This window comes from Halichoeres trimaculatus, unplaced genomic scaffold (genome assembly GCF_033239565.1).
Source record: "Halichoeres trimaculatus isolate MK-OKI-2021-1 unplaced genomic scaffold, fHalTri1.1 fHalTri1_scaffold_11, whole genome shotgun sequence".
Lineage (NCBI taxonomy): Eukaryota > Metazoa > Chordata > Actinopteri > Labriformes > Labridae > Halichoeres > Halichoeres trimaculatus.
Window position 1 is genome coordinate 18,352,019 of NW_027437189.1, and position 24,306 is coordinate 18,376,324.

Here is a 24,306-nt window from a genome sequence, read left to right on the forward strand (position 1 = left end):
AAGTTATGATTTTGTATGCAAAATAAAATGCGTTTAAATTACATCTATGCATAACAACCACTTGAAAACCCCTTTGGAAAAATGCTGTCACAAGAATAATTTCCATTCTACTTTCACTTCTGAATAAACAATTTTGATTTCAACAACCAATACAAAACAACAGTATTTTGAACAGATGTAAAAGGGGGTGAAAACAGTTCTCGGATATTAAGACCTGATTCTGTACCGTTTTCAACTCTGACTTTGAAACAATGGCAAATGTCTGCTGGGATACCTCTGATGCAGTGGCGATTGCTCTAAGACTGCAAGGGGAGGCTCAGCTTGTCCCCCACCAAAAAAGTGGTGATATGTGTGTACATATCACACATAGAAATACATATACACATACAAAAAGTGTGTACATTTCATTCACAAAATCTGCGCTAGAATTTCCTCATCTTTTGTTCAAAATCAGCTCCTATCACAGGCAACTGGCTCCACCTCCTTCTCATTCATCCCCGCAGCGTCTCAGCGCCCTAACACAGTCAGACGCTGAGTGTCTTCTGACTTCAGCAGGGAAGCGTAGAGTGGGTCGTTCCACTGTGGAAACTGGACGGTCATTGGATAAATGCTGGGCTTTGTCCCGCACATCGGACGCTTAGCGTCTCTGGGGGTCTATGAGACAGTGGGGTGGCTTGGATGCTGGGCTTCTGCATGATGATTGGATGATCTGTTTGAGGCCGAATCCCTTTTTGATTGACAGTGAAATGAGCCAGTCAGCGATATTGAAGTATAACCCTCCACCAGAGCATCTTCTCCTTTGTTCTGGACTGATCTGGAGGCTTTGTCGATCCCCAGCGAGTTTACCTTTCTAAAAAAACGATGAGCTTTGAGAGAACACTGGTTAAATCTCTGGAAAAATCACCTGTTTGGTACGACAGGGTCACAGATCATTTTCTTGAAAAAGAACAGAGGGTAGAATTTACTTTTAAATAATTAAAAAAATGTATGATGTAGGCCGGAAAAAAAATGAACTTCCCCTCCTTGACTCACCAGCAGCCGCCACTGCTCTGATGACAAAGAGTGGACCAGGACCGTCGAAATGTGGACACGTGCAGCATTGGTATGCACTCAAACCCAAACATTCACACACCTCAGCACACCACTCCAGGTTCTGACTGTGAAAACCTCTTTGTTGTCTCATGCAGACAAGTCTCCAGCTCTTGCCCTCTATAACAGTGGTGGAGAAAATGAGCGAAAATCACTCAAGCTGTTCAGGAAACTTTCCAAAGTAAAGATGTCCCAGGGAGTTTGACACTTTGACAATTCAACACTGTTCTAAAATCGAATGTCGTCATTGTGCTTAGCTTCTCACTTTACGGTGTTGTTTTTAATGACTGAGTAGAGGAAAGAATAACATGGGGAAATGTCTTTTTCCTGCCTGCCTGTGTCTTTTTAAGTTCATGGGGATGAACATGCACATGTTATGTACTATAACCCCGTACATGTTCCTGTTAAGCACCTTTTCACACGATCTTGAACACACAGCATGTTTATGAGTGCCCTTTATAAAGTTAGTCCTAAATGCCCTTAGACCCAATAAAACGTCAAGCTCAGGCGCAACTCTGTGCTCCAGTTTCCTCCTGGGCTCACTGCTCATGGATTGTGGTCTTCAGAAAGTCACATGCAACATAAGGATTTGACAAAAATAAGTATTTCTACAGCTGAGGCATTTGGCTGTGTTGTGTATCTGATTATGGAAAATGACTATCAAAACAATCATGTGAACTTGATTAAAAGTTCACTACCTCCTGCTCCAGTTGTGGTTAATTTTTAGCAGCACAATTTAAAGTGGGAGAGGAAGGGAAAATGTGTGAAAGTGGGAGCAAGAGAAAGTGGGGCTTACAGACACACAAAACCAATATTCACACGTTTTTTTTTAATATTTGAGACAATCAGAGATCATTATGACCAATGAATAAATGCTCTGTGTGAGTTTGGGTGGAAGAAAAGGGTATGTCTACATGACAGTATAAATGTATTCATCAACATAAACAGAGTTTGACAAATGTCATCATCTTCTGCCGTGGCAAAGAGCAGAGTCATTGTCTGCCTCTGCCCTGAGGCCCCAACTGATGAGACCATTCATCAGGGCAATGATGAACGATGAGGTTTCACTAGATACACAGAGGAAGAGACAGGGAGACGGGGGTCGGACACGAGTTACCTGTGCTTCAACACAGAGGACTGATGGGCCAATGTAAGGGTTTTAAATTAATGTTTAAAGAACCTCAGCTAAGAGAAACCTCATGCAATAAAGGATAGCATTGTGGTAGAGATGCGTGAGGAGACTGTGGGGGGGTTATTCAGGCAAACAAGAGGTTCCATTGAGAATGCTTGGCTGTAGTGACTGAGGTCTGAAACCAATGACCAAGTAATAACAGCCTAAATCCCAGGGACAATATTTGTCGAGTTCCACTCTCTTCAAAGATGGATGACTTTGCCCCATGTTCTTCCTTGGGAGGCTGCACACCTTTCTTCAGAGCCTTGCAGATTAATTTATTAACTAATTAACAGATGTTGGTAATGAGTTATGAACAAATGATAAGGTATCAAGCTTCTAATAAAACCTGACATTTAATTTGCTGCCCTGCTTCCTCATTATCAATTACCGTGTTCAATGAACATAATTGACAACGGTTTGAACCAGGACACAGGAGGCTTGTCTTTCACAGCTTTCTTTTAAAAAAAAGCGCAGCTGTGGTGTTTCCAGGGGCAACGGCAACCATATGTTTAATATTAGATGGAATCTGTTCCAGTGGAGTGCTCCGAAAGCTGGGAAAATTGGATTAAATTGGCTAATGGCATGTTTAAAACCTACATAAAATGAACGTGAATGGAAGATATTACAAACCCATGCGCCCAAGACTTGTGGTGTCACGCTCACTCTTTGGTGTTTTTACTCCATGTGTAAACTTGGGGTTTCTGTCAAAGTCAAATAATGATGATAGAAAACCACACTCTGTTGGTCAATACTGTTATTAGAAACCACAGATTTGATATCCAATTCATTACAGTGTGGGACTGTTCGCACATGTGCCAAAGAAAGTCCTTATTTTAAAACTGTATATTATAAAAGACTAATAATTTGAAAGATGAAGTCAGTAAAAATGATAATTCAAAGTAGGGGTGGGTGACATGGACCAAAATTTATATCACGGTATTTTTTCCTTCATATTGCGATGACGGTATTATATTGTGGTTTTCCATTATGCAAAAAAGTGAAGTCTTTTCAAAACATGATTCTGACTCTGTTCTGTGTTATAGGTGTACCTGGCAGGTGGAAAATGTCTAATACTGTAATAAAAAAAGGCCTTTGCCCACAATGTCCTTTTGGAAGAGAAACATATTACATTTCAAGCTTAAAGTGCTCTATACTGGTGAGCAAACTGGGTCTGAGGAAAGAAGAATACTTAAAGAAAAAAATAACTTCTTGCATGCACTGGAGCAGGCTGGCTATTTATGCCTAAACTCGGCCAAAGCTCAGCGAAACTCATATTTTTTGTTGACACATAATTTATTGATAACAAAAACAATCGAGAAATTTATTGGTTTTAATGCTACGAGGGTATGAAGCTTGTTAGACTGTAAAAATCTGTAACTTAGCCTCACCATTGTTTAAGCCGCAGGGTTCAAAGCGTGTGAAAAATGTAGTGGCTCACAGTCTGCAAGCCGCAGTTTCAGTTTGCTTCAAAACGTTTATTTTGATGCCACCACTTTTGTTAAAAAATGGTTGTATCAAATTTTAGATTCAGAGGTTTGACCATAGACACTTACCTATAGCGATGTACAGCCTGTGTCCAAAACAGGGTAGCTGTCATCATGCACACCAGCTGTTTCGCTTTCTGCATGTGGTACATGTTAACTTCGTCACGTCACTGACTCAGTGCTACTGGCCTTAAAGGTGTATTAAGAAATAAATCTCCCACATAGATTAACCACTACTTGGACTAAATTATGTGTAATAGTGCTTTACCGCTGTAATTAGGGAACAGCAAAATTCATTTCGTGGCAACTTATGATACTGGTGACGGTGATGAAACCAGTATACCGCCCACCCCTAATTCAAAGTTATAAAGTTAAAGTTTTCAGCCCCTAATTGTGTTAAAATCTGTTTCTCAAGCAGTTGTTGGTGTCAAGCAGCCTTGTAGAGTGAAAATATGAATTTTCAGAACTTTTCCAGTCAACATAAAGGCACTTGCTGCTCTACTGCGAGCTGTTACTAATGCTCTTCTGTGTTACATAAATAATAATAATGAACCGTCTTTACAAATAAGGCTATCACAACATTAGAATTTCACTTTACAATTGTTTTTTCTGCTTTTGCCCCAGCTACCTTGTCTTTGTCTGTCCTCAGTTTTACAGTACACTGAAACCAGCTTAAAAAACTCCTACCTGTCTCTAACTACCTTGAAGTTATCTTGTTGATTGACTGATCAATAGAAAAGGCTTTTAATTTTTCTTTTTTTAAGAAAGATGGTTATCATCCATAATGTTTATTGCTATTGGCCTGTTATTGTAGCAATAACTTTTCAGATGTACAGTGTGATGTGCCAGAACACTTGCCCACTTGCCCCTCCGACAAAGGAATTTGCATTTTTTATATGTCTTGGTGGATCACACACAATTGTCAACTACACTAGAATGGGCTGACCTGGTATAGGGAATGTAGGCAACTTTAAAGTTTGTCATGATTGGATAAAACTGTATCATCATCTAAAAAAAAAAAAACCTACTTAAAACTTAAAAAAATATATTTTGCTATTTTTTTATTTATTTCACATAGAAATATGCCTATATATATATAAAAAAATCTTTATTGGTTAATGGAAACTTTCCTTCACCAGCGTTCACATCTTAAGGAGCAGGACATCAATATCATTTTGAAAAAACTCTCTGTCTCTCTTTTTGCTGATACTATTAATACCAATTGATGACTATACCCCTGGCAGTCCAGAGCAGTTTGTGCCCTATCTATTCAGTACCAGTCCTTTTAGAGGGAAAACATCATGATAAGAAACACCGTTTGTGAAAGGCAAACAGATCAGACAAGTTCCAAGCTGCACCTTGAATGCCCTTTGGGATATCAAGCATAAGAACTTGGCCATCCGCCTGCCTTAAGAAAAACACAAAAGGCTGGCAAACGCTTGAGGAGGCGAGAGGTGGGTCATGACAGATAAATATCAGGGTGTGCCAGGACTACTTCTACCTAACTTTAGGAGGCAAGGACATTTGCTTGACTCAGCGATTAGGTCCCTAACAAAAGAAGCAGAGTGTCAACATAAAAGTAGCTGTCAGGCCAGAGATTAGGCCCCAGTGAGGGATGAGAGGGATGCATGATATCATGGCCAGACAGGTATCTGTCACGTAGAGCCTTGGTGACATTAGAGTGCCCGCCAGATGTCTTAGTCTATCACTAAGTCAATAACAGGGTAAACAGAAGAGCGAGCATACTTTTTGTCTTTTTCCACACATCGCTGGATGAATGAAACTGATATGGAAAATCACCCCACGAAGAGTAAACATAAAAAGAATGAGGGACTGACAAAAAGAAGTTTGCCCTGGCAACAAAGTCATCCCAAGGTCCACTGTGACAAAGAGATAAATATGGCTACAGGGCTGACATGATTTCTATGATGCATGTTTTTTAAAGCCTTCACTTTGACCTTGTACAACGGGTACATCAGCGCACATCCCTGATATCTAAGTGTATGAAATGCTCCTCATAAATACTCTTTATTATCCCTCAGAATATACAATACCTTTAAGATGTCAAGCTGCGTATCCCCTTTCAATGAACTCATAACAGCACCACACTGGGACTGATAATTCCTAGTTTAGAGGGCAATATTTCAGAATTTGTGCCCATTTTTTTGTGTGTTCACCTTCAGGCAATGAGAACTTAGTGAGACACTAAAGGTGCTGGAAGAATTTCAAAAGAGAGGTGAAAAGACACACCCAATGGTCATAGGGTGAGGTGACATGAGCGCAAACACCATCAATATCACTTCAAGAGGGTTTGGCCAAACCTTTTGTTTGCCTTATGGATGTTCAGAATAAAGACTGAGATTTGATTTTCCCTCAGAGATCAAAGTTGTTTCTGTTTGAGTGTTGCCACAGCGCTAACTAAACTGCTGTTTTATTCCATTAACATGCACCGCTTCCTCCAAACATCCAAAAAAAAGTGTTGCACACTCTCCTGTCATCTGAACACCAAAGGGAGTTAGATCAGTGAGTTCATTCAATGCCAGTCATTGAAGAACACAATACCCCCAGTCATTGTATGGTGACATGACTCTATCAATAGGCGAGTCAGGTCAATCTACCGGCCAGATAATAGCAGCAGTCACTCTGACAGTAGATCCCCCACTCCGGACTCTCTGAGGGCCTTGCCTCACTCTGCTTGCCAAAGCCTTCATATCCTGAGGGGTTGGCAGCCCAACACACACACAACCGCAGAGAGACACACACACAGACACACTGCAGACCTGGGGCCCTGGCGTTCTATCATGTTGTGCTAAAGGGGAGCATAATGGTTTTTAAATGGATGACTCGGTGCTGGCCCAAAGAGGTAGTGTGAGACAGAGGAGAATAGCCGTTGCCTGCAGCGAAGCAGCTTTTAGATTGAGCTGTCCGTCTCGCTGAAATGAGTCTGAGTTAACACCTCTTCCAGTCCCTGACGCCCCGGGACAGACAATAGTTGGCTTCCTCTTCCACTTCCTCTTTCTTCTTTCTCTCCCTCCTTCTTCTTCACTCGCTTTCTGTTACTATCTGTTTGTCTCTGCATCAGCCTGCACTGACACACAGAGAGTCCTACAGAATCTGCCTGAGACTGTTTGAGCTGCTTTGGTAGGCTGCTGCGTGCACAAAGCCAACAGACTTACTCTGACTCTGAGCATAAAAAAAAATGTCAATGTAGTAAAACTGTGACAGATTTGTGCAGATGGCATATATTATAGCTGATGACTGAAAACCTTGTTTCTGCAATTTTGGTGATTTCATGTTTTTGGGAATTATAGGGTGGGTTACACTGTATAGTCTACAACCAAAATGAAGTGGGGATTAAAACAGTCTGCTCACTCTTTGGAGGCACTTTTAAGTAGTTTTACAGAGTGGAAGCACATTTTAAACGGATTGCTCAGATAACTTGATTTATTACTTCATTAATGGTTAAGACACAATGTATGAAGACTCCTTTGGCTACGATCTCATTTGCACCACATAGATCTCAGATGACTTCACTCATTATCTCTCATAACAAATCCTCCTGTTCTGGCAGGGGACGTGTGTGACACAAACATACACACTGTTTCCATGTTAAGAATTAGACTCGAGGCTTTCTGATGCTATGAAATACACTTTTTTGCATCATCCTTTCTATCTTTTTTCCCTTCAAACTTTGACATCTTTTTTCACTCAGCCATACTTCTTGTCTTTCGCCTCAGCCTGTCTATTTGTTTAAGACCAGAGGCAGTAGATGAGTACAGGGGTAGAAAGTGAAAGGGGGGAGTGAAGTGGTTGGGAACTCCTAGGGGAGTCTGTTGATGACTATCAACAGGCTGACTGTTATGACTATCTGTGATAAGAGTCTGAGAGAGGAGAGCCCCCTGAAGGCTTCCAGCCCCAAACCAGACAGGATATCTAAAAAAATAGTACAGGCTATACCAGACGGAGTCCTCCGAAGACTACTCAAGGGGTGGGAGGAAAAGAGGAAGGATCAATCGCTCTCTTTTGACAGCTTGGGATACCAAAGATTGAAGTGAAGCCGAAAAAAGACCTAAGGCAAACAGCAACACACAAGTAGATCTGAAAAATTGCTTTGTTGACCAACACACTATGTTTTAAAACTGTCACCAGAGGACATGAAAAGGGTCCATGACTACATAACACTGAAGTTAACTATGTTTTTAAAACTTTATCTTCATATTAAAGCATGTTTATGTACACTTAGTGAATGCCAGGACATTTCTTTTAGCTTCAAGCTTCTTAAAATGTGACTCTTCTGAACAAAGGTGGCCCTCTTTCCTAAGCATGAGAGTTAAAGCTTCTCTGATGAATTTACATTAGTCAGGTGTCTGAAACAAAGTAGGAGAAAGCTGGGAGAAAACATGAGCGCTACAGGAGAGTGTCATTTTTGGAAAGGTGCCCCTTGAACCCCGGATGGCCAGCCATAATATGAACTCTACAGAGGCGAATGTTCAGCCTGGCACGCTGCCACATAGCGTGTGGCTGTGTGCTCTAATCGCCTGCATGCGCCTACAACCGTAAAAAGGAGAAAGAAGGGATAACAAAAGAAATGAAGACTTCTGTGGAAACCACCCAGAGTTCTTCAGACTGAACCTTGAGGGAACTTTCGAGGTTCTTTTAAAACCTTGTCATAGAGCGATTCATGAACATAGAAAGGCATTAGCGATGTTATCTAAACATCTGAACTTAGACTCTTTGAATCTGTCTTGTGCTTTAACTATGTAAAAAGGACAAGGTGGTTAAAAGTTATTCTGTGTTTTCGTACAACAGTATCAGGCATATGCAACAATTTAATAAGCATACGATTTGTGTCATTCCTTACAGTGCAGATACAAGCAAATATGTCAAATCTAGGGATGCACGATATTGGATTTTTGCCGATATCCGATATGCCGATATATCGAAACCCCTTTTGGCTGGTACTGATACTGATACCAATATCCTGTACTGGAATTTATATATTACTCTTATTGTGACGGTCTTATTTGTTTAAGAAACACACATAAAATAAGACAAAAACATTTGATTTTACCATAAATAAGAAATGTATTATTTTTTCAAACTCAAGACATTCAGTATTGAAATAGAGAAAAATAATTTCTTTAGATCACATGAACTTTAAATGTACAATGCATTTTTAAACATAACCAAGTTGCATTTGATTATTTTAGAGCTACTGTAACAACCTGGTGACAGACACAGAGCTCTGCAGTGCAAATAAATGAAGTGCTACATTTTATTTAAGGAGCTTATTTTTCAGATGGAAAATAATAATAATCCTAACTGAATAGCACCTTATCAGCTGTGCATATCGGCAGAAATTTTCATATCTGCCGATACCGATAAACGTGTTTTTAAGCTTTTATCAGCCGATACCGATATTGTGCTGATAATATCGTGCATCCCTTGTCAAATCTTTTTAAATGTCTCTCCTTAACTCTCAAGAATCCTCAAGCTAACACTAAATTTAAAATATTTGTTGAGAAAAATGTTCAAATACTTTCAAAATTCAAAAGTTTTGATCATCTAGCAGTCACCAGCCAGCAGCGTCTCACTGAAGCACACTGCCCCCTTTCTTACATGATGAGTAACCTTTCAGAGTCTCCAGTCACTGTAACATAAAAATGTTACACAAGAACATGTGAATGATTGGCCCCCTAGAACTGAAGAGTCCAGGAGTCAGTGAAATGAAAAGCAGGCCAGTATATTTCATCTTTGATTAGGAATACGGGGAAGGAAAGATGGAGACAGAGAGAGCGAGACAGAGATCATTTTTTTCTGCCTAATGAGCTTACTGAAGCAACTTCAATATCCTCTAATGTCATGTTGAAATGAAAATTAATAGTTCAATATGCTGCCACCGCATTGGGCCATGCTTCTTCCATTTCCATATCGGGTGGCGTGACCAAATGAGGGTGCTCGCTCGGACCGACGCCCAGAAAAGCTGATACCTTCACTAATCAGCCAGATTTTTCCATCTGACATCGCTGTGCTGCGGGAATCCTGGACGAAGAGGTTTTTTTCTATGTATGTGTGTGTCAGTGTGTATGTTCATGATCAAAGATGGGGTCTAATCACGGGGGGGGGTGCAAATGGATTGGACATGTTTGCTGATGATGACATCACCTGTGATTTAGGAGTGATGAATGAAAATGTGAAGTGTGAATGGAGAGCTCTCTCTTAACTCACTGACCCTCTCTGCTGAGACTTTCTTTTTTTGAACTGTATGTCTCTGTATGTTTATCATTCTACAGTGCTGTTTAGATGACAGTCATGTGAAAGGGGGGACAATGAATGATTGGGACAAGTCAGGTTAAAGAAAACACAAGGCAACCCAAAACAAAGGAGACAAAGTCAGAGTGGTTCCTACCTCCCATCCAAAGGAGCTGTCTTTGCCCGTGGCCCCGTGATGCAGCATGCTGTGCAGCCCAAACCTCTCGCCCGCATTTATTCGGCTCTTGGCCCAGACGCCCAGGCCAGCACCGGGCACAGATGACTCCCGCAGCTCCAGTTCACTGGGAATGGGAATGTCGTCTGGAATGTAGACGGGTGCCTCATACGGCGAACCCTCCTTGGGCGTGGTGAAGTCCTGGTCATTGCTGCTGCTGTTGCTGTTGTTGTGGAGGTGGTGGTGGTGTGCAGCGTAGATGTGGGGGTGTAGCAGGTGGTGGTGGTTGTTGTTTGGATGTGAAGGGATGGGTGAGGGCAGTGGGGACATGTTGATGACACTGTCCTCTGCGTCATCTTCTGGGCTGTCTGCACCACCAGCACTGCTCGGCGCTAAACCCTGGAGGTCGGCCTCTGTGTCGTACATGCTGTCCACTGGCTCACTGTCATCTAAGAATCAAGACACAAACGTAGAGATGCTTGTTAATGGGAGGGCAGAAGAGAAAAACTTTGAGATACAGGTTTTTTTTCTTTGTACAATTTTTAGTAAGAGGTTGTGTTTTTTCATCAACAGGGGATACATTTTTACATTTCAAGATGTCAGGAGTTCATTACTTTGAAAAATCATCCAGCTATTACTCCTGTCTCACATCAATACCATATTTCACACCATCTGCATAGCTTTTTTCCCCCAAAAGAAGAAGCCTGATGTGCACCTTCTCTCAAAAGTTTGATGCTTTAAAACTGTGCTGACTGTAAGCCCTGTGACTGGTCCACTGGCTTTTGAGGCTTTGTGTTCCCAATATTTCTGGAACCCCCAAACAGTGAGTGTACAGTCCATCTCCTCTCTATTCTTGACTGTAATTTTTGCTGGTTGATCAATTGGAACATTTATAAGCTCTAATTTAACATAGCACAGTGAAAAACAGGCTATCTGACTATCACAGAGACCTCACTAGCCACCAGTGTTAATTGTAGCAACTATTTTAGATTTAGTCTTAATCTTCTGACAGAAATACCGGTTAGTCTCAGTCACATTATCATCTTTTTTGACCTTTTTTGTTGTAGTCAAGGAAAACTCAAAACATTTTAGTCCAGTTTTAGTCAATATAAATTGTACCTCTACTTTTTATAAACATTTCTCTCTAAATTCAAACCAAGAATTTCCCTTTCTTAAGACTTGAACTTGTGTGATGACTAATTAAGCCTGGACTCTTCTCAAGGTGCTGTGATGTCCCTGCTCATCTCCTAGAGTGAGGAAAAGCCAGTAGGAGTGATCCTCACTACAAGTCAAGTACAAACACCAAACTTTTTCTGTGGACACTATGAGTCTATTTTTTAATCACCAGCTGCAAAACAAGTGTTATGGAGACTAGGGATAGACCGATTATCGGCCGGGTCGATTATTGGGGCCTATATTTGGCATATTGGGGCACATCAGCATTGGCCTTATTTTTAATCCAACAGCCGATATGAAACCCAATCAAAACTGTGTTGTTTTGGCTCTGATGCTTCTCTGCACAGAGTCTCTCCATCTACCCTATGGAAGCCCTAGATGGTCATTTAAAATCAGTCAGAAACAGAAAATTAATTCAACTGCATTACATGCCTGTAAAAGGAAGCACAAAATCAATTCTGTCCAATTTTATTGCAGTTACATTGAAATTTTGGAAAACTTTATTTACTGTAGAAAACTTGCTAACTATTTATTTTTCAAGTTTTCATTTAACTTTATAAAACATGCTTCTGAGGCTGGGAGCTTTTTAATAAACATATGCTTGAAGGCATTTGATTGCAGTTAAGTGTTGGAGTTTGTATTTTTCAAATTTTTACGCTAATATTTTCACTTTGACTGCAAATGAATATCGGCTTCAAATATCGGTTATCGGCCTCCTTGCCTACTAATAATCTGTATCAGTACCGGCCCCAAAATACCATATGGGTCTATTTCTAATGGACACAATACAATGACTGTTTTGAACTTTCACAACAGTCCTTAAATGCACCTGCAGGGACAGCGCACTTTGGAAAGACATTTTTGCCAAATGTGTCTCACAGATCATCAAATACCCGTTACAGGTGTGCATTGCTTTTATTTTGACGCATTAGACACACAGTGGGGAAAATATCATGAATTTGAATGTCCACCAGATTGTCATCTCATTATCATCTCTGTAACAAAAACAGAGTTTTTAGCAACAGTGGTTGTTTTTGTTCGCCATCATCTAGTCTTCGTCACAGAAAAATGAGTCGATACAAACACCTATGGTCATAAAATTCATTTAAAAAAAAAATCAACACTGCTACGCACAAGCCTTTCAGTAAAGTGTTGCAGAGCAACGTGCACGCACGAGTGCCCAGGTATATGATTCTTGGATGAGCCATGTCAGCTTGTGGGGTCGTACAGAGTTATAAAACAGGCTTTACAGACAATGATGTGTTGGTTTGCCAAAACTTATGGCATGCCTCCTTACAGCATCAATGAACTGCTCCTAGATATCAAGAGCTGCAGTCTGATAACTGACATCTAACCCCATCCTCAACTGACAATGTGCACTGAAAAATGACTCCTTGACCCTAAATTACAAAAATAAGAGGCCAACTTAGCTCAATCCCCAGACCTCAAAATGTTATAACCACATAATGAGGATTTAGTAGTGCTTAGAAAAGAATACCTATCCATCATGTTGTATCCTTCAGATATCGGGTTCACAGTGAGTTTGTGATTCATGTGAAAAGAGCCTGTGAAGGAGAGGAAGCTTTGGGCTCGCCAAGACTTGATGCGTCAAGTCCTGAGTTCCATCACAGTCCCACTTTTTTGCCCGGATTCAGGTTCCAAATAATGGCAGTGTCCATTGCTGACATGCCTACCCTCATTACCTTTTACTACAGTCACACCCACAGATTGACATTATAATTGTGTCAGTTTTCTAAAACCAACAAATGCACCCTCAGCAAAAATGATGACGAGTAGTATGAACGTGTGAGGATGCTCAGAGAAGACATCTCTCAGTTTCATCCCATTTATCAGTAAGTGTTTCATTTCTGGCTACAAGTGACAGTTTTCAGTATTCAGTGCTGTAGTCTTTGTCAGCAAGAGTTGTGTGCTTGCCTTACTCCATCTCCAGAATGTGTGTCTCCTTGTTTTCCTCTCTGGGCAGATCCTGGTGTCTCTAGTCAAAGCACCGCTGCAGTTTTACTATCTAAACACAGGGACTGGCAATCAGCGGGCTAACTAGGCCCAAAATTACAGCAGGAGTGGTTTCAATCAAGCTCTCTCTCCCTCCGTTAGCCTCCATCCAGCCTGCTGCCAAGGCTGCCAACACTTCCCAGGCTTTAGCTGGAGCTCCAACATGACATTTTAAAACATGCTTGTAAGTACATGACACTTTATTGGGTCACAACAAAAGTTTGTGGCTTGAATTTTCTAGCAGAAGTTATGCATCATTGCAAATTCAACAAAACTGTTAATTATTGTCATATTGTTTTAAGAACGTGCTAATCTTTGAGCTTTGCTCTGTGTGTGCTTAAAACAGTGATGAGGGAGACACTGAGGCCTGTAACTTGTAAACAATCGAATGAGCTCATCAACTAACCACCATATAAAAATATCATTACAGAAGCTGCACAAGAGCCTATTCATTGTACAGTCCATCAGAACTTTGGCCCTTTCATAAATATTTGGGTTTCTGCCGACTGACAGATGTGGACAGTGAAAATCTGTTAGGTTAACTGACATGTATGTTTAAAACCTGAAATGTGAAACTACGAAAGCATGCGACAAGAGCTCCTGGCAAACCTGCAGCAAGATCCGGGAAACTTATCATATAAAGCTGCAGCAGTAAAATCCTGCCTTTTATGACTGATTCTGCGTCATCCAGCGATTTTGACTGGAAAAGAACCCATTTTTTAATGATCACCGTTTCATATGGGCTCAGACCAGGCGTGCAATTAAGCATTTGAACATGTGAGCCAGAAGTAGCTTCCACTTTTCACAGATCAATTTAAGTTTTATAACACAGCCCTATCTGCTGCTCTCTGTGCTCAATCAAAAGTATTTTCAAGCTCTTAAATAGTTTTATTCCCTTCCCTCTCCTTCATCACCTTCCTGCTCTCCCTGGCACTGGACCCATTGAGAGCAATTTTGACAGGCAAAAAGACAGCATTGGAAAATCTCTTTAATAGTGCCTCTTTGTGCACAAAATGTACAGATCATTATAATGAATAATAAAGTAACCCAGAGAAGGAAAAAATACTCTTCTGTGAACAAACATCTTCTGTGAGAGACATGGAGCTGTAAAGTGGGGCAGTAATCGCAGACCCTGTGTGATATTTAACATTGAACTCTGTGATGTAACTGAGCTGATTCATAAAAAGCCACTTGAGGAAAAGTGGGAAATTCTCAGATTATTTGCCAATGGAGACAAACTCACAGTCTGTTTCCTCCTCTCTGCAAGTTGACCGTGTTTAACCAGAACTGAAAAAAAAAAGTTTCTGATGAGAAAAGTAAGCAGGAAAATAATGAAAGGGGCCAAGAAGAGGACGAAGAGGGCGAAGAGGAGGAGGCACAGAGTCTAAAACCTGATGGCTGAGCTACTTTTAAACAGCTGTATGTTAGCTCAGGGTCTCAAAAGACCCAGAAAGAGATGTTAGGTTCGTCTCCCTGAGGGCTTCTTAAAAAACACCCGGGCCAGATAGTGCCTTCCCCTCCCTGCCTCCTTATGTTGTTCTTTCTCTCTGTTCCTCTCGCCATCTCTTTCTCTTTTTACGGGGAGCTATTTATCCTGATTACATCAGGGGTCAATCATTAATTCGCACCTTGGGGGTCCCGGTGCTGGCTGTGGCTACAATGGGCTGCTTGTTCAGCGGCTGTTATTCCAGTGGAAAACTACACTGCTCTGCCTAAGAGCTGAGCCCAGGCCACATGAAGGCATCCCATTTATTTGATAAATTGTAAATGCGTGCCGTAAACGCAGCGCTTTGCTTTGTAGCATAGCTTGAAATAACAGAGATTTTAGGGCACGTACGAACACAGACGCAAGCTATCACACAAACACACATCTGTTTGCAACTGCAGGAACACTTTCTGGACCATAAACACATGTGCAAGAGATCAGCTGGTGTTGTAGGTAACGATGATATCTCATGATTACTGTATGTCACAGTCGAGTGAGCAGATGCGACATAGATATGACATTTATAGACACTAACCACCAAAATAAACCAAAACATCTCATATTTTATCAGACGGGACCACAGAAGTAGCACAAGCCTTTTCAGCAAAATCTGACCGTTCAAGAAGCAGGATGAAAAATAAAAATGGCGCATAAATATGAAAGGCTGATAACATTGTAATCAGTGTTGCCATGGCAAAATAACTTGACACGGTGCTGAAAATCAGCGGGTTAATCGGATGGGCTTACAACAGGGAAATTGTTCTGTGGTTGTGTTTAATCAGAGCACTCTAGACTTAAATGCAGAAAGATAGAGATCTGCAGTCATTTTCTGCCGTCTGCCTGGACACACATAAACACATGTGCCTTGTGGTGAAAAGACTGAGCTGCATTGTAGATGTAGCCTGGTTAGACAGAGACAGGCTTGACTTTGAGTAGGAGTTCTAGGGCAGAGCCTATAAATACTGTCTCAAATAATATCTGCATACAAAGTGCTGAAATTACAGCCATTGCTTTATTGTGAAAAATAAAACCATCAGTGCAGAAAATCATACATTTAAAAAATAAAGATGCATTTTATGAAAACCAAGGAATGTGCTCTCAGACTTTGTTGCAAAGCACTGCAGACTAAATTCTGTGGCAACAATTGTAAAAAAAAAAAGAGTGAAGTTTGCATGAGTGATGGTCATCATAATGCACACACGTCTCATGTCCCTCACTACCTTCCCTCTCCAGCGCACACAGAGACTGCATCTTTGTCTGCCTGTAAATTGATCTGGTTCAATTCAAAAGGAAAGGCAGCCACTGATGAAAAGACAGTATCCAGGGAAAAGGCAAAACTATGCAAAATTCTCCACCGGCTCCAAATATGGGAAGAAAAGATTGTCTGGTCAAAGGGGAAAAAATGAGGCAGAGTGAGAATGTGTGGACCCTGACAGATATGAAAAATGGGTGCTGGTCGGGCAATAAATGACCAAACATTTTGATGTGGGAGCTCTGTGCGTACACGAGCACATCTGTGTGTGTCTAAGTGTGTGAGGGTTTAATCTGCTGTTTGTGCTGCTATATTGTGTCAATATGGTCCCACTTAGCTGCATTATTGCACCGCAGAGTGATATTGGTACCTGTTCCTCTGTAGTAAGCAGGCCTTTGATGATTCTCTTTCCCCACACAGGGCCTGAACAGCCTCTGCTTTAAAACAGGAGGGGCAGAGCCGAGAGGCGGCTGTAAAAATCAAATGAGTGCAATTCAAAGGTGGAGTGAGGAAGAAAGGGAGGTGAAAAATCAACAATAGAGTACTTTTCCAAGATGGCACAGGTAATGTGTCCAAAATGATGTATTAATTCTAATGTGTGCCACATGAAGACCTCCGAAGGAGGAGTTTGGAAAGTTTGTTGTATCAAGGAAATATGCAAACTGGGTATGGTCTACTCCAACGTCAGCAAGCTTGTAAACTTACCGAGGACCATATCAAAGCAGAGAAAAAGAAAGAAAGAAAGAAAGAAAGAAAGAAAGAAAGAAAGAAAGAAAGAAAGAAAGAAAGAAAGAAAGAAAGAAAGAAAAAGAGAGAGTATAACAGTATTGTCATTAAAAAAATCGCTGTTAAAAAACGTGTTACAATCATGTCTTTGGTTGAAATTGATTTCAAACCAGATTTTAAATAGAAAACAATTTAATTGTGTTTACACTCTTTCATACAAGTTAACATCCTGGGAATGTGACAATATGTCAGAAGTCTTCTTTTATCTCTGTCTGCTTAGGTTATCTTCTTATTGCACCTGCTAGGGGGAGCTATCCCTGTCCGGTTTCCTCTCTCTCAAGTCACGTTGTTTTTCCCAAACTTCCTTTCCCTTGGAGAAGTGAAAGTTAAATATATATATATATATATATATATATATATATATATATATATATATATATATATATATATATATATATATATATATATATATATATATAAAAGTAGCACTTTTGGTGGTTCACATACAAAAGATCAAGAAGGTGATCACTGAGTGTGGTCACTTCAGCTCAAGGTGGAACAAATGAAAGCTTTTGTTTGTGTGTGTGTGTGTGTGTGTGTGTGTGTGTGTGTGTGTGTGTGTGTGTGTGTGTGTGTGTGTGTGTGTGTGTGTGTGTGATTTTTCCAGGTTTGTGTGTGTTGCTCTGATACAATGCGGCTGATGTATTGATGTGTTATTTGGGCTGAGCAGCCTGGAGGCACTCCATCCTCCAATAGCGTACGTGTGTGAGTGTGCGTGTGCTCATATGTGTGTGTGTGTGTGTGACTGAGATCAAGCCTTCCAGGCATATAGAAGACAGAAGGCAACCTCCTGCAGCTAAGAGCAGGTGTGTGTATGTTTGTGTGTGCTTGTGTGTGTAGGAGTTTGTATTTGTGTGTGTGTTGTGTGGCCCCTGGTCCCAGGGGCTCGGGGGCCCAGGCTGCTGCAGACATTTATTAACAGGGCAGATTAATAGCACTAGAGGAAAACATGCTCACAAACATGATAAATATTAATAGTAATCAATATCGAGTTACATTTGCCAAATTGAGTTGCAAACATCACCCAGGGGGAAGTGAAAGGGGAGGAGGGAGAGGGGCAGAGACAGAAACGATGGGGAGAGAAAGAAGGTAGGCGAACAGAGGGGAAAAAAGAAGATTTGGTAGGTAAAGTAAAAAAGTGAAAAGAGGGAATTACCCAAAAATGGTGAAGTTAACACAAGCTAAGATGAAAATACAGACCCAATCAACTACAGAAAGCAGGGCAGCCTCAGCATTGTTACAAAGTCCTCTAAATAACAGCATCCAGAACAATTCCTCTAAGCTCCCTTTAAAGCCTCCTAACTCATCGAGACAGCTGCAGTAGTGAAGCCTTTCATAGCCTTTCCAGATATGTGTATTTGTTAATGTTTTATTCATTTATTTTCTTCAGAGCTACAGAGCATGTGCAGCATTCCTTGAACGGTGACATCATCAACCCTCAAAAATAACCACAGATTCACATAAACAATGTGATGAAGCACATTCTGACGATTCACTCTCCTCAGCAATGTGGAAGGTAGAGTGATGATATTTTAGTATGAAGGAAAGCATACGGACATCAACAGCATCTTTCAACCAAGGTTTAGGGTTGCACAGATTTTTTTTTAACAACTCAGTCAAACGCAGAGAGTCACAGCAACAAAGGAAAGGAAATCTTGTGGAATTGTTGATGCAATGCACCATGAACCAAAGCAGTTGTCCCAGAAACAATGTCAGGGTGAACAGAGAACACCGTCTGCGTCGGAACAAACTATTACGCTATGTTACACTACTGTTTTCTGCTTCTCTCTCTGCAGGTGTGTCTTTGTGTGTGTGTGTGTGTGTGTGTGGTGTGTGTGTGTGTGTCCCTACACCCACTTCTGGTGCAGCTTCATTTAGCAACCCACTCGGGAGGCCAGACACCGAGCTCGGGGAGCACCTCAGCAGACAGCGAGCCGAACAGGCCCATCCATTCTTATTAACCAGGGACAGAGAGGGCTAGCTGCATTGTGTCTACTTGTGTGCTGAAGTGTAGGGGAGATGTATTTCTGTTGGAGTATTGGTCTTTTTTTTAACATGTACAGTGGTAACACTAGCTCTTTGTTACAATTAAATCTCATGATGTCTTCATTAATACCAAGTCACACCCATGCAATACTTATTTGCTCAAATTTCTCAGGGACAGTTTCACAGATCAGAAAGTTTACTACAGAAAATGACAAGGAATCTTGGAAGACTGGGAGAGATCTTGACAAAACCTGAACCTAATGCTCCAAAAACTCATTATTTATCATTTTTAACTGTTAGTGCTTGTGCTATACCCTCAGTTTTCTGTTAAACTTTCCAACGCAAAGAAAAGTTAACTGCACATGTATGTTGTAGTAATGTCTTGTAAAAATTTCCTCACTAATCCATGTGTCACATGTCTTGATGTCAAACATCCTAGCCATCTCCAGTAAGTATGAGGTATCTGTATGTCTGAGATTGTAGGTGTGTGGGGGGAATGTTGCTGTGGATTTTGTGTCTGTGTGTGTGTGTTTAGGCTGCGTTGGGGTGATGATATTCACCTCTGCTACTAGAAGCAGCCCATACTCATACATCAGTCTATTACTCTGCAGCCTCGCTCCGCTCTGCTCCTCTCTTCTTCTCGCCTGCTCCCTCCAGTCATTAGCCAGTGAATTAACGGCAATCCAGCGTGCTATTAATCACCCTGACAAAAGTGTTAGCATTGCCTGGCTAGGCCGGCATGAGACTATGTAGGAGGAGGAGGACGAGGAAGGGGAGGAGGAGAGTGATGGTGCAGGACGGGCTGAGAGAGGGGAGGTAAAGATTAGAGTTACAGTAGTCTACAGAGGGGCAGAAGAGGATGGACAACAGTTAAAATGATTGGTTTTTAGCTTTTCATCAGATTGTATCTTTATGAATAGTATTTTTTTCCATAAATAAACAATTTAATAATAATTGCTAGGTGGGGTAGCTGATATGGCCTGGCGGTCTAGGTTGCATGCTAGGGGTGAGTTTTGGCAAGAACCCTCACAATACGTTATGATACTATATGATACCAAATGATACCATATGATATGATACTTAGGGATGGGTACAAAATTAGGTACTTTTATGGGTACCAAATTCCATCAAAAGCACCAGATACCGATTCATGTAAAATCAAAAAGTACCTAAATGCATTCTTGTGACTGTGAGAGAGTGGAAGAGTAGGAGATTTCCCATGCTGGACATGAACACAGCATTACAAGGTTATATATCAAAGAATACATATATTAAATTGAAAATAAATTACATTTTATTATTAAAAAAATGATATTTTTCACCACATAAAAACACATAAGTACCTAAACTTGGTACCGTTGAGTACTGATACAGATTGCCATTTACCAGGAATTGGTACAGTATCGTTTCAAATGTGAAAGGTACCCATCCCTAATGATACTATACGATATGATAGAAGGAGGAATGAGGAGAGCCAAGCAGATCTCGAAATGGAATAATCTGGATCAGAGAGGAAAGGAAGGCATTCAGAATCAGAGAATTTATCTGTTTGATTTGGATTTCTTTTACGTAACTCAACAACATTTTGATATAGTAACCAGACTTAAGGATACCGTAGCTGTAGAGCTATTAGTCTGCAGAAGACCATAAATCAGTTTCCTGGCAGCACTGCCATGCATCTTAGTAAGCAGGACAAAAAAGGATCTTTTTCTTTTATTTTGGGGCTTTTTTTTTTTTACATTTATTATGACAGGGCAGGACATTAGATTGATTAGGAAACAGGGCAAGAGAGGGGAGTGACATGCAGGAAAGGTGCCACAGGTTGAGTCGGAACGCAGGCAACCTGCTCAGGGGCTTGTCTTATTTGGCGCGCAATGGAGGTGTTAAAAATATTGATACAGTACCAATACTTTGTCCTCTGACACAATATTGATATCTCAGCCCTTAATATCATTTTCTTTTGAAACATTAAAAAATTCATGTTTTAGCCAAGTTGGAAGTAAAATACAACTTCCGCACCTCCACTGAGATAGATGGCGCTGAAGAGCTGCTCTGCTGTATGTTGCCCATAGACCGTATAAAATATATTCTCAAAGTATACTTAAAATATTTCATCTCTAAACTTGATAATATGAGTTTTTGTTGTACTGAGAAAGTCAGTCTGCTGTAAAAATCTTTGATGTCTTTTGTCCTTTTAATTCTGAGAAATATTTACGATTAAGATTTACGTAAACATCGTCTATTTTTTTCCAAGTTAACTGTGTAGAATATCGCAATACATCACAACACTGTGATATTGTGATACATCGTGCAACCATCGTATCGTGACCCAAGTGTCGTGCTGTGTGTCATATGATATAGTATCATACCATATTGTAACATATCCTGAGTGTTCTTGCCAATATTTACCCCTAGTATGTAACCTAGACCACAAGGCCATATCAGCGACCCAACCAAGCAATTATTATTAGATTGTTTATTTATGTAGAAAATAATTTAGTCATAAAGATAAAAATCTGGTAAAAAAGATCAAAATCAATCATTTAAACTGTTCATGTTAGTATAAATATATATGTAGGATACTATGAATGCAGAGTGCATCCTTGCTCTTGGTTTTAATTTGATCAAAAAAAAGGAGGATTGTCTCTACCAAGACCCTCTAGACAGACTGAAGCTTTCTTTAGAAACCAAGACAACCTAATCAGTGCTTTAATATTGAATCTAATCCTTCACTGTCTACTTTTTTGATTAGTCTGACTTGATGTTTGCAGAGGCAGAGAGGAGGGACAGATCTCACTTCACTTCCACAAAACAAACAACAACATTTGTTCCCCATAAATAGGCTCAAAAAACGAACTTGCAGAGCATCATGTTTTCTGTCTGTCCAAAACTGCCAAGAACATGACTTTGCCTCTTATAATAATAACATCTCCAACTCCCCCCCAGCCTCTCACACCCTCTCTCACCCTCTCCCGCTCAGGCCTCCCTGCCAGAGTCAGACCACCTGCTGGGAGGCCTGAGCCGTGGACGTCAGGTGGGTCGCGGCCGTCACACAGTCCCATGTCATCGGGCTGTCACAGTGAATGGAGCTGACATGGGAGATATGCTAATCCACTTAGCTTCAAACTCAGCCAGGAGGTCGGTACGCAGCCCCGTCTCTGCCCGCAGCGAGCAGAACACACACATACACTCCTGTGGCGGACATATTAAACCATGTAACAGTGAATTTTACAGAATATGTATATTAGTTTAAATAAGATGAGGGTGTAATGATCCCTCTGGGAGTATTGAGCCGATGCTTCATTATGTTTTTTGAAGTTTTTAAAATGTGTAAATATGAGTCTGGCTGATATTTTAGCCCTTCAAAATACTAACAGATCTTTATTGTGTAAAGATTTTGTCCAGGTTTATTCCAAAATGATCGATTGATGCTGTTTTAAGGTATTTAAATCCCAAAGACATGAAAGGCAAATGACAGAAGTAGTACAGTATTCAATGAACTGTTTCAAACACCAAAAGAGAAGAGCTCATTAGACAATTTGTGAACTACATATTTGATGATGTAGATTTTTTAAGTTACAGGATTTGATTGTATCGAAATCGAAGTTGTCTGCATGCTCACTTCATGAAAAGCAAAATGTTGCAGAGTGAGCATCAAATACAGCTTATATCTAGTAGAAAGCCACAGGAAAGCTGTTGTAAATGCAATATTTAACAGTGCAGTGAATTCAAACGTGCACTTGCACTCACATGCACTTGTACACATCAAAGACAGCCAGCGAGCAGCTAGGTGTCAGAGTTCAAAACTATTGCGCCACTCTGCCTGATGATATCTCAAACCGATCCATCGTATTCCCCGACCATGACTTCCCCTATTAGGAGCTGTGGCGGTGCTATTACTAATCTGCTCACTATCCCACAGAACCAGGAAGGAAGAGAGGGAAACAGATGGGAAGGCAGGAGAATGGCAAGCAGGGGACACAATGCTTACAGCTCCCTTCCTCCTCCTCCACCTCATCCCCTCTCCCTCCGTCTCCCTCCTCTGCTCTGCTCGCTCTCCGGCCGTCCGCAAAGCGCGAGAGAGCGGAGGCTCACAATCAGTCTGACAATACTGTATACAAGTGGCGGCGAACAATGGAGGCCAACCACAAAGAATTCTGGGAACAGGGGCACAGCCTTCTTCTCCTTCGGGTGGCTCCTGCATGCCGGACCCATCGATACACATCGGCCTGCTGAGACTGACCGGTGCCAGAGCGAGGGGGCGGGAGGGAGACTGAGGGAGGATACAGAGATATGTGGCAGCTACTATATGAGAGCTGCATCACAGCGTTCCTGTGTGAAAAGGACAAAAACACACACACATACACACACACACACACACACACACACACACACACACAAACACACACACAAACACAGGCTCTCTGTCAAGTCCTCTGGTAATTAGGCCTCTTAATTAACAACCAAAGATCCACAGAGTGCACTGGGAATAATCTGCTTGTATGTTGTTGAATGTGCGTTAGTCTCCCTGTGAGTGTGGGCGTATGTGGGTGGATGGTTGGAAAGTTGGAAAGTCTGCAAACTGCAACAATAGGTGCAAAAGTATCTCTTACTTAAAAACAGTACTGAAACAAGAAATGGGGAGGGAAAAGGAGACAAAAGACTGTTTTTGGAAAAATGAATGAGTCAGACTGAGAGAGGGGCAGAGACGAGAGAAAGAAGCAATTTTGTCCCTCTCCTCTTTAAGTGTGCAGGGTGTGGGGTGAATGAGGTCCATTTGGAAATAATTGGCTGGTAATTAGGCGGGGGTCGACAGGTCGATTTGGGAACAAATGGCTGTCTTTAGCTCAGGTGGCCCTCCACACAAGATAATTGGGACCTTTCCCTCCCAACTCCACCCCCTCTCCTCTCTTTATTTCTCTCTTCTCCCCTATCCTCTTCTCCCCTATCCTCTTCTCCTCTATCCTCTCCTCTTATGTCCACACCGTAACCTTTTTTACTTCCATACATGGCAGAGTACGTAAAAAGAAATTAATAAATTATGCCAACCCTCTGGATGCCTTGTCTTATAAATAACTCAAAGTAATGAAGTGTGTTTACATCTACTGTCCTCCAGATTTAGGGCACACTTAAAGGAGAAAAGGTGGAGAGCCGGGTGATGATGATGATGATAAAGAAGAAGAAGAAGAAGAAGAAGCATAAAGGGTAAGGAAAAGAAAAAGGGAGGACATATCTAAGTAATTCCCACATCTATAAACATAAATTAGACATACATCCACAAACAGCATCCAAAAAACAAAGTGTCACAGTGAACAGGCTACACACACCCTCCAATGGGGGTTGTGGACTCTGACCATTGCTCAGTAGCACTATGGCAGGAACTTTTTTTTGTGATAATTTAACCTTTATTTTACCAGGAGATAAAACCTCGTT

General features: G+C 41.1%; 1 protein-coding gene across 7 annotated transcripts in view; it reads right to left on the reverse strand.

Moving 5' to 3' along the window:
* Positions 1-24,306, reverse strand: part of prdm16 (PR domain containing 16) — a 190,325-nt gene that overhangs the window by 114,960 nt on the left and 51,059 nt on the right. For all 7 annotated transcript variants that reach the window (XM_074681448.1, XM_074681445.1, XM_074681443.1 and 4 more), the window contains exon 2: positions 10,157-10,623. In XM_074681448.1, the coding sequence (XP_074537549.1) occupies positions 10,157-10,623 (467 nt within the window). The remainder of the gene's footprint in view (positions 1-10,156; positions 10,624-24,306) is intronic.